This window comes from Eucalyptus grandis, chromosome 2 (genome assembly GCF_016545825.1).
Source record: "Eucalyptus grandis isolate ANBG69807.140 chromosome 2, ASM1654582v1, whole genome shotgun sequence".
NCBI classification, from domain to species: Eukaryota; Viridiplantae; Streptophyta; class Magnoliopsida; order Myrtales; family Myrtaceae; genus Eucalyptus; species Eucalyptus grandis.
The window spans coordinates 22,197,288-22,209,018 of NC_052613.1; the positions used below are offsets into that span (position 1 = coordinate 22,197,288).

An 11,731-nucleotide genomic window follows, 5' to 3' on the forward strand; every position below is an offset into this window, starting at 1 on the left:
TTTTTTCTGTCTTCTTCCTTGTGTTGGCCAGCGAGCCTCCGGTGAGGCTCGCCGCCACCGGGGTGAGGGCGACCCTCGCCGGCTCGCTCAACCTCTCCCAGGGTCGCAGGCGAGGTTGGCCTCGCCCAAATCGGCCGTTGGTGAGGTGGCTTCTCCCGAATCCTCGCCCGCGCAGCCCTGGGCGAGGCCGAGCGGCCCTCGCTAGCCGCCGGCGAGGGTCGCAGCCCTCGCTTGGCCTCACCCAGGGCTGTGGGCGAGGCGGCTTAGCCCAAATCTGGGGGAGAGAGAGAGGACAAAATTGTGGGATCACTCTCTCCCTCTCGTGCCCCATTCTCTTGATGATAGGATATAAATGAGAAACAAAAGATCAGAGATTCTTTTGTGTTCTTTTATGAAACCCATTTGGAGGAAGCTGACTAGTCACTAGCAAGTAAAAGAGCAAATGCACTGGCCATCACCTGCCCATTAAAACTAGGAATGGGTCTCTGGTGTGAAGGAAAAAGAAAACACTTTGAAACCCTCGACAGACTGATTTATTCGTTGGCATGGTCTGATAAGACTCTTATCCGCACTATTACAACGCCATGTTATGTACATTAGCAGGTTGGATTCTTGCAGATAGAAATCTAAGGTTTTTAATAGGTCTTATGTATACATTGAATCTGAACTCTAAGTCATTATGTAAAAGCTCTCTGCACCATCAAATGTTAAAAGAATTTATCTTTTTTTGGGGTTTATTAAATTTCGATTTATTACCCTAAATGCATGGCTTAGCAAAAGAGTTGCTAGGTTAGGTAAATGCATGCCAGCGAGCTGGAAATTTTTTGAGGATATATTTTTATATGTATAGTCCACAAAAGTTGGAAACAACCTGGAATTTCGGGAAATTGGATTATTTTAAAAAAAAACGATCAACCATTTTCAAAAGAGGAATGGATTGGGGAAGTACATTGACGAAGTCAACGATAATGTGCTGTTGTAGGCTGAGAAGATGATAGACCGTTAGTAACAATTTGGGTGAAGTTTATCTTTGTAATAAATACAGTTTGTTACGAAGATATGTCTGATCTTGCTAATTTCTGGACTAAACGTGTTCTTCCTTTTTTTTCATATTACGTTTCTTGTTGGCCCATAATTTTTTTTAATATGTGTGACATCTTGAATTTCAAGTTCTGCTTTCGATTGAATAAGTTGGGCTTTTCATCGACGTGTCTATAGTGCTTTTTCCTGAGTTGGCCACTCACGGAATAACTAGCCTATCGGATGAAGCCGTTAAGGAATCTAAATGCAATAAACTTGAGAATTCAACCACGAATGGACTGCTCGACCATGCTAATCTACAATGGTTATTATGGCTGTCAAAATTGATTAGAGATTGAAATAAATCGATTCGATAGAGAGATGTGATTACTGCGTGGGAATTCCATTTAATTGCAAAATTTCTGTTGAACGGCACTAGACCGATTTTTCTGTCATTTATGTACCCTGTGTCTATATTTGAAATCTCGAGATTTTCACGACAACCAACAGTCGCCAATGGGTTGAAAATGTATATTGTGGCTCGAAAATAATCGACCACGGGTCAATTGCACTAAAAATTCCTAAAAACTACTCGGTAAGTTAAGTCACGTGAAAATAATTAACCGCGAAATTGAACCCGATTTCAAAAATCAAAATTTTTGTCACGTTACAATTTATTTTAGAAACGTTGACTAATCTTTCGAAGATTTTTCGGCAAGTTTGGACTTTCGGTGAAAAATCAAGAATTGGCAGAATTTGGACCGGGAATTACGGATAGGCCAAATTGGGTGCGTTTTTGGCCGTTAAGATGGATTAATTGGCAAGGAAAAATGTGGATTTAAGTATGGACACATTGGATGAATTTTTGGGACACCAATTGAGCTTAAATTGAAGGAGGATTTGAATGAAATTGAAGAAGCAAATGTGCAAATTCGTATGCCATGGTGTGGTGCAACATTTGAGACACTTGGGACTCTTCTTGAGGAAGCTTTGGGAGAGAGAAAGTGGCTGTGGACAAGGGCTAACATGGTGGGGGTATGTGATGAGTGAATGGGGATAGGATAGAAGACTTTGGAGGCCAAATGGTGGACCCTCTTCACCTGTTGTCTCCTTCTTCCTCCTCAGCCTTCCTCTCTCCTATCTTGTTGTGTTGAGAGCCAAGGAAACCGTAGAAGCCTTGGGAAGCCAGCCAGCCACTGTTGACCGCCCCTACCACCCGTCCAAGTGCCGCCGTGCCCGTCACTGTCGTTCAGTGCCACGTGCCAGTTTGCACGCCTGTCCACGTCCGCTCATCATCCCTGTGCCTCCAGCTGTGTGTCCCTTGTTGTCTCAAGCCACCTTGGTCGACGTCGAGGTCGCTTGGTTGCTGTCCAGTCCCCAGAGCTACCCGTTTGGTCCGCCGTGCCTTCGCCGAGCCCGCTGGTCGCCCGCGTGCTTGTCTCGCTACAGCACTATCCGCGTGTCCTCGCCCTTTGCGCTCGTTGCCTTGGCCGCTGTCCTTGTCTGCCGGAGCTATTCCAGCCACTGCGCGTCACTATTGAGCCCTGCTGCTGCCCATCCAAGCCGTCTAGTCTCGCCTTGCTGCTCCTAGTTGTTGTAGCCAAGTCGAGCAGCCCCTTCGGTCATTGGACAGAACCGAAGGCCAGCAAGGGCATTCGGTCTTCATGGTCCGTTTTAGGTCCCTCCCGGGCTTTGGTTGGTGACGCCATAGGCTTGGTTGTTGCTCACCTCGCGTCGTCATCGCCGTGGAATCACCGGATCATTAAACCGGTGAGTTTACTCGTTAAACTCTGCTTAAGGAGTTAATTATGTTTAGGTGGTGATTAGCTTAAGTTAATTAAGGTTTAGGTGGTTAGTTAAATTAGATTAGTGATTTAATTTTTTAGTTATGCATGTTAGATGGTTAGATTAGATGAATTAAAGATTAGATAGGATGTACTATTTATCTAGATAGGTTTGAGATTTTTTTTTTGGGCCCGTTTAGGCAGTTAATTAAGCATTTCCGGCCTAAGTTAGTAATTTTGGTATTTAAATTGATTTTATTTCATTAATTCTAGTAATTATTTAATTCTTTAATTTTTTTGGAAATTAGACCGAGGTAACCGGTGATCGGAATTTCGTGCTGATTTCAATGGTGTATTTAGTTTATGTAATTGGGTGTTATTTTGTGCAAATTGAGTGTTGATTGGAATTTTGATTATTTATTCCAAAATTTGTGAATCTCGACATTTATTTAGAAAATCCCTGGTGTCGGGTTTTAACACCGAAAATGGTTTTATATACTATATAAAACAATGAGATTTTAAATTGGAGGATATCAATTTTTCGGGTTCGATCTGACCGTGTACCTATACACAATTATTTTCACCGGTTGTTTTTAATACAAAGAAAATGGGCCAAGTGCATTATCTTAATTGAGACATTTGAGTACAATGCACGGTGTCCTTAACCGTAATTGACTGATCGTGTGTTGGTTAAGAGAAACCGTCCCAAGCTGTTAAGCTGGACGTTACCCCTATATGGGGCGCCCCTGGACAACGGAAGTTGGTTGCAATAAATTCTGGACCTGTGCTCTTTCGGGAATGCCGTCTAGGAAAGACGTAGCCATGCTCAATGGGGTGAAACGACACCTGGCTATGCCAGAAGACTACTAAACAGTGAGTAGACCATGCTATAAGCCGAAATCAAAACTAGGAATGCATGATTAATTGAGTTGAACACGCCGGATTATGAGACAAAATTGTGTGACACGATATGAGACGTGTTATAATGATTTTGCCCTATAATCAGGACCCATGTGCTTGGTTGAAATTGAGTGTGGCCTTCTAGTTGATGAGCTTAATTGTTGCTCATGTTTTTATGGCTGTGTGAAATATGAACTGTGCTGATGTGCAGGGAGGATTTGAGGCGAGGTAAGTCTCTATGGTTATATGGTTGTGTGGTTAGGACGCCTTTAGACGTATTACCCTCTTAATTGGGGTTTAAAGCATGAACTCGGTGAGATTTATATCTCACCCTGTCGTGGGCTCAATTCTTTTCAAGACCGTAGAGTGGAGCATCTGGAACCGAGTTGAGGAGATCTGTGGTGTAGGTCAGTTAGCACAGTTTCTTTTTGGAGAGCCAGTCTTTTGTAGACTTTGGTTACTGACATTTGTATATGACTCAGTGTGTATATAAATACATGTTTTGTTTGTGAATCTGTTGTTCTGCTTTTCTATCTTGAGATGATTACTGTCAGGGGATTTGTTTATTCGCTTCCGTATGTGCAATAAAATGAAAGGGTCGGTAACTCGTCCTAGGAAGTCGCAATTTTAATCAATCACTAAGGGATGGGCACGTGCTTGAGGATCGGGGTGTGACAATATGGATGGTTGTATACAATTTACATGGTGTGATTTGTGAAGTGATATTCTCTCAGAGATACGGCTTTTTGGGAGCGCTTTTGAACTCCTCTGAACTGAAGCTACATAGGCAAGGTCATCTTGGTTCTTGTTATGGCATGAATGAATATCTCATGGTAAGTCTCCAAAGTAAAAGAGAGAGAGTTATAATGTTCCCAAATCTATGGCGCTCCTACTTGTCCTAAACTTCATGAAAATAATCACACATCTTTGCATGTATAGAAAATACAGTAGGCTGATATTATCTGAGAGTTTACATCAATGGGAAGGTTTGGCACCTTGATGTTGGCTCTTCACCACCCTGAGCTGTAGTATGCTCCAAGGGTTGCGCTGTTAGCATTTTCTAAATCTTAAGTAGCTGTGCTCGAACCATCAGTCCTTATCTGTTCTTTTGTTGTAGAATGTAGCATCCTTAAACTCCCCAGAAACCCGTGACGACAGTGTCTTTTAAGTTGATTTTATGGGTTGTCTTCCTTATGATTACTTAGTCCTTGCTGAGACTGTCAAATTTCGTCATTATGCTAATCAATGCAGATTTTGATTTTTCAAGATTTCACCTACTGACAGTTGATTTTCTAGACAGATATGTACATAAAGCCTCAACGGTCAACCGGACTAAACCAATGACAGATTGAAGTTCTTGACAGATAAGATTGAACCACACACATGAAGAGGAAATCAATGTATCTGTCTTTCCTCATCAGATGAATCTATGCACGGTGTGTCTGCAGTACCGGTGGTGGCAAAATGCTTCTGCCTCTTCTGGGCATATGATAGCTCTTTCATACGTTCATTGGCTTGGTTTTTCTAGAAATTATTCCATAGAGATATATGCTCATGAAGTATTGACTTCTTTCCTCCTAGGACGGTGCATCAAATCAGACACATTAGAAGAATTATTTCTCTAGGAGGCAAAACATAAATCTCTTTTCTCCTATCCCTCCGCGGGGGGGTTGGGGGGAGGGGTGTGTTAGAGAGAACCCTCTCCACACAACTCGGATAAAATGATGTGAACGGTTGGGAGGCAAAACATTACCTCGAGAATTTGCATTTTGCATGCTGACCATCAAATCATGTCACTTCATGCGCGTCCGGAAATGTTTATACCCCTCTTAATTTACTATATGTCCTATACAGACACAAATGTATAACTCCAAGAAGATTCTATCTTTATTTCTCGTCTCGCCCCTTTTCAAACGATTGCTCCCCATCACTACGAATGGGATTCTTTGGTGTTGCCACCCAGAGCGAATCTATATCATTGTTTATCTAGTAGCTTCCTTATGTTAGAGAGAACCAAAAGATAGAAAGAAGAAGAAGAAACTTTATCACACACAAGTAGACCCAATATTCATTGCCAGATAATCACAAAACACAATTTACATAGAACCATGACACACCCACTGACTCAACCAACTTCTTCTCAGTTCATCTTCTTTGTGTGAGAACTCCTCTCTCACCACTACAGTTTTTGCTTCTCTATCCTAAGCAACCATCACACTTTCCTTTGCCAAATCCCCACCAAGAATCACTCAAAGAGTGATCTTTATAGAGTAAACCAAGACGACAATACACCCCAAGCAAGAGTAACTTCTAAAGACCCAAGGAATCATGCAACGCTGCTCTGGCCCTGGCCGCGGTCAGGTCGATTTAAGTCACATGTCCCGGACTTCGAAAATGTCGCGGTTCTTGACAACGATGTCATACATGTGCATGGACTTGAGCTTGTTGAAGTCCTTCGGGAGAGAGATGAGATGGACGGTGGATCTCTTGTGGAATTGGAGGAGGTCCGGGTCGTCGTAGTACCTCTCCCACCCGACTGAGGATAGCTTCCTCTCGAGGTCAGCATTTGACGTGATCACCTCGTTCGTTGGGATGTGGATCAGCACCTTCTGCCGCCCGATGCCGCCGGACACCTCGCCCCCTGGGTCCTCCGCCAGCCGGCCAACGCCGTTCTTGAACACCGAAACCCCATTCATTTTATAAATGTGAGATTGGGAGGAAGTAGAGTGTGCTGTGTGAGATTGGTCGATGAGCTGGCTCTTGTGGAGATGGCAAGTGATTGTGGCTTCTGTGATGCATATTTATAGGCAAGGGACGTGATGCGGAGGAAGTATGTATCATCAGCTTATAATAATGATTGGTCAGTTGGTAAGTGAATATTAAGGGCCTCATGGGTGTTGGTTCACGGCCCAAGGCGGGGCCCACTCACCGGGGAATTTATCGTGTAAGGATACATCCAGGGTCAGGGTGTTTGGGGACACACTTTGCCATCTTATGTGGGCATGATCAGATTGAGAAGAATCCGATCCTTCTTTTTCCTAAACCATTGAACCCACCATGAGAATCTTTGTTTGGAGGGAAAAATAAAAAAATAGATTGAGACGTATTCTAGGAGAGGATAGCAAAAGAATGTGACTTTGTTTGTTTGTGTATCGGATTGATCTAAGGAAAAAAGACACTAACCGTTCTACAATTTTCATACGACTATTTCATTTAAGCACCGTGACTTCCAAAAATCGATCATCCTTATACGGTTGGAAATCACATGTGGCATTGCTGTAGAAGAAATAGTTGATGGGTCTCATTGAAGATGTCAATATTCAAGATATAAATCAAACGAAGCCATTTGCTGACACAAATTTGCCCGGAATTAAGAAATTAAGTTCAATTTGCTAAATACACGAAACCCTAAACCCAAAATATTTTCCTGAAATTAGAAATTATTTATGATTTTATTTCCAAAAACCCTAGCCCCAAATTCTAGTTTCTATCCGAACGGATTGCTCAGTGGCGACGCGGTCGTCTTGTCCTGCTGCTGGCAAGGCATTGGTGAAGCCAAGTGTGCCGAGGACTCAGAGAGAGAGAGAGAGAGATCGAATGATGATGGTGGTGCCGACTGAAGGAGGAGTGCAGCCAACATGCCATCTGACGTGAAGCACTGATTTTGGTTTGCAATTAAAAAGAGGGCTCGGGTTTGGATTTGGATTGTAACTTAATTTCGTCTCAAATCCTCAAATTAGGGCAAGAAAGGGCTTAAATGACGATTGTTTAAAACATTTTCAATGTCATCATTTCTCTGGTGAGTCATGTAGGATGATTTAATGTTAATGTAATGCCATGTAAAACTTTTAGATAAGAAAAATCGTTTATATAACTTAAAGTTATGGCATTTAAATGATTACTTGAAAATGTACAACACTAAATTATAACACTAATAATGTCATTTTCCTAATTTAACTGTATCAAGAAACTTGATAGATATGCCGACTATTTATTTACACAAGCACCATCATGTGATAATATGTGAAGAAGAATGTATCTGAAAAATTACAATTGTATGAGCTAACGTGTCCATCTTTAAAAGAATAATTTGAAGATGTAAATTTAGATTAAAGTCAATTTTTGGCCCCTGAACTCGCGCATTTATTTTCTAATCAAGTTCTCAAAGGTATTTAATTTGTCTAATTGTGTCTAATTGAACATGCATAACTTTTCTAATCGCATATCTCCGACTACTAATCCAGTTTATTTTAGTTAACATGTCCCTCAGACCCGACACCCGATAAGAGGGTTAGACGTCGAATTTTTTTTTGCCGACGTTGACTGGTAATGGGATATTGAGTGGTGAGACTTCTTGGTCCTTATGCTGCACTAGAGGCCATGTAAGATTTTTTTATGGCTCCAAAAGACATGTCGCCTCAAAATTAGATGATCAAGAGAGACTTGATCAGAAAAGTAGTAGACAAATTGAAAGTTTAAGGCCTTGTTCGGTAAAAAGTGCACAAGTTTGGAGACAAAAGTTAAACTTTTACTACAAAGTTTTCATTTTAAACATAAGATACCCCAACAGTGAAAGCAAATACTGTGGATTGCGGCGACAACTCCGACGCTAGGCGCAATCGGCAGTAGTTGTGGAGTCAAGCAGCGGCTAGGTGAAGAATAGGGGAGAACATATATTAGGATTCAGACATTTCAATTCAATAGTAATTTAGGTCTCAAGTGAAAATTTTGATACTTGCAACGTACTTACCCATAAGAAAAGTATAAGCAACGATGAACACTGCTACATGAGCACCGCCTTAATATCCTGTTGATTCACGAAACATTTAGGTTGCAAATTGTGATATTCTAGTGAGATTTAAACTTCAACATCAAGTGATATTTTACATGAGGTATTCAATTCATGTAAGTTATATGAATGGAGTTTCCCTTATGCATTTTTCTGCTTCCTTTCTGGATTCCCACGCACTCAAAAGTGGAGGAATTGTCTAGTCAATCATAAAGATATTGTAAATTTTTTAATTTTAGTCTTAAATCTTTGTGTGAAATTCAATATAATTTTTTTTTTGTTAATTTTTGCCGGAAATTACTAACGTGGCAATATGTCACGTAAGATGGTCAACAATGACTGAAGTTGAACCGTCTTATTGATGATTTCTAGCTAAAATTAACTAGAAGTATTCTAATGGAATTTCATGCAGATATTTAAAACAAAATTAGCAAAATTGAAATTTTTTTGAATTGAACAAACATTTGTATGATAGGTTTAGGATTGATTGTGTAATTTTCCCCACTCAAAGCTGAAATATGTGGGACTTAAGCACCTGCACACCACTACCATACAAACAAAATTCAATTAGACATAAAGAGAAATTTTCCTTTAATGTGAGCTTCCACATAATAATTTTCCACCTTAATATATCACAAATCCTAATTTTAATTGATTTATTTAGGGCCCCCTATCGAAGGATATGAATTTGTTCCCCATATTACTCATTATTAGTTGTAGCGAAGACTTATTGGGCAAAGATAGATTATTCTTGGATTGTGGAGAGGCACTGAAAGAGAGAGAATTGGTTGCGGAGGGAATATTTAAGCTAATATAGAACACTTTGCTTCTCTAGCGTAGGGTTTAAGCTCAACTTTCATTATAAAAAAGATGGGAATTCACGTTGATATAGGAATAAAGTACTAGATATTGGGAATGTAGTATCTATTCCCTAATGAATATTAGGATAACCTGATGATAACATTCTGCGCTTGAATGAGAATGACGAGATTTTTATATATGCAATTAATTAGATTAAAGGATGAAAAGGATAGAATATGTAAAAATCACGTCGAGCAATTTATGTTTGAATTGGAACGAAGAACTTCATATTTCAATTTAATAAGAAAAAATCTCATAGATGGAGGATCTAGAATCTAAAGAATTTACGACAAGACGTCATGGAATACTTTTGGGCGTATATGGGATTAAGCTTTGTCTTCTTCTTTTACTTATTTATTTTTTCATATTATTGTTATCTTTCCCTGGAGAAGAGGTCTCACCTACTTTGGTAGTGGAGCATGGAATATCTGAAAATGCTAGTTATTCTGAGCTCTAGCCTAGAAGGCTTTTTTTTTTTTTTTTTTGGTGACTCAGAAACCACGAAAGCCGACAGCGGCGGGAAGAACACAGGATTGATGCAAGCTAGCCACCACATTCACGCCAGCGGTTAAGTCACCCTACGACGCACCGGGATTCGAACCCCTCCCTTCACGAGGGGAGAGGGCCCAAAGCCAGCAACGCCATCCGGGTGGGTGGTTAGCCAGAAGGCTTCATCTTCACTATACGTGTAAAGCGAGTTCTAAGTAGTCGACACATGTCGGTTATCTAGCCACCAATACATCCATTTTAATTTTAATTTTTTACAAATTTTATTTAATACTAGAATAAGATCCACATCATGCACGAAATATAATGAGTGAATGATTTTTTTTTTTTAAATTTCTTTGATGTACTAATTTCAAGGAGTCTGCATTAAAAAAAAAATAGATCGTTTAAATGCTTATAATATATCATATTAGTGTCACCATTTAACTACCAAGTAGTTATTTAAGACTGGAGGTCTAACGATTGATGGTACAGGTCATGTCATGAATCCACAATTACGCATTCGGACAAATCGATTTGTCAAAGAAATGAGGAGAAAAAAAACACTTAGTGAACAATTGGTGTTGCATATCCCCATAGGTGTACTAACAATATTCATGAAATAATCAGTCAATGAATTTTATCTTATGTAAATCCACGGATTTTGAATATTGCAAAGAGTATAGCAATTGAATTGAGAACCTAGTATGGTCATATCAGCAAAATAAATGAACGATTCATTAGTTGTCACTAATATTAATGATGACAAGTTTTTGAATATTGTAAATTATAATCTTTAAAATGAATTATCGATGTACGATTGATTATTAATAATAAACTTCAAGTTCAAATATGTAAATGTAACCTTGTAATAATAAACACAGAAAGAGTGAATATGTACTTTTTTTTTTTTTTTTTTTTGGGTAAAAGGTAAGATGATATTGACTTTAAACCAAAGAGCTATAAATAGCTATATAGCAAGAACTTGGCACAAAAAACTTACACTCATGAAGACAAAAGTCAGAGCGAGTGGAAATGTGCCAAGGTAAAAAACGAAGGCAAAGCCAAAACAATGGCAAAAGCATCCAAAAAGACTACTAACAAGGAAAACAAACAGTACAAAGGCAACCCTTACAAACAACACAAGAGCAGGGAAAAGAACCCAACTTTAAGATTGGTAGATAAGGACGACCCCAGCGCTGAAAAAGCTTCGAAGAAACCAGATGCGGCCCTGCCTTCAGCTTCGAACTTCAACAGCAAGGATACTGGGAGAAACCTCCGAATGGAAGAGGGTTGAAAGGAACCCCTACTCACGAAGGTCAATCGACCAAAAGGTAGATCAGTCCGCCAAAATAGATGGGTTGAGCGACCAACAAAGCAGCAATCTTTGATTTGTGGTGTTTGGGGGGACCTGATGGAAGGTCAAAGCTTTGTCCCTAACAATTATCTCAAGACGCTTCTTCATGGCTGAAAAGGATGGAGTCCTTCCCGGAAGAGAATATTGTTTCGCTCCTTCCAAATGATGTTGCACAGGGCAACAAACGCAAACCGGGCAAGCGTGGAGTGGAACGAAGTTCCATATAAATATTTGGAACCTTACGAAGGGCTGAGGTTGCCGATGGTGAAAATCAAAGTAACCCTAATTTAGTTGGCCTTGGTAATACAAGTAACCAAAATAATATAGTTTAGGATAATGTAGTTGGGAATAACGATGATACAACAAATCAAAATATATAATAGAGTATACCCTAATGTTGAAAATCAAAGGCCAATAGGACCAGTACTTAATGATGATAATGTGAGACCATTCGGTAATGCCATCTTACCATTTGGCAGAATAGCAAATCAACCAAATATTGTCGTTGCAATTTCACCAAATACGGGTGATCAA

General features: G+C 40.0%; 1 protein-coding gene across 1 annotated transcript; it reads right to left on the reverse strand.

The window, feature by feature from the left end:
- Positions 1-5,844: 5,844 nt before the first annotated feature.
- LOC120290355 (flowering-promoting factor 1-like protein 3) lies at positions 5,845-6,510 on the reverse strand. The gene has a single exon (XM_039306380.1). It carries the CDS (start codon positions 6,398-6,400, stop codon positions 6,077-6,079), a length of 324 nt encoding a protein of 107 aa, XP_039162314.1. The 5' UTR covers positions 6,401-6,510; the 3' UTR covers positions 5,845-6,076.
- Between the last annotated feature and the right edge of the window lie 5,221 nt (positions 6,511-11,731).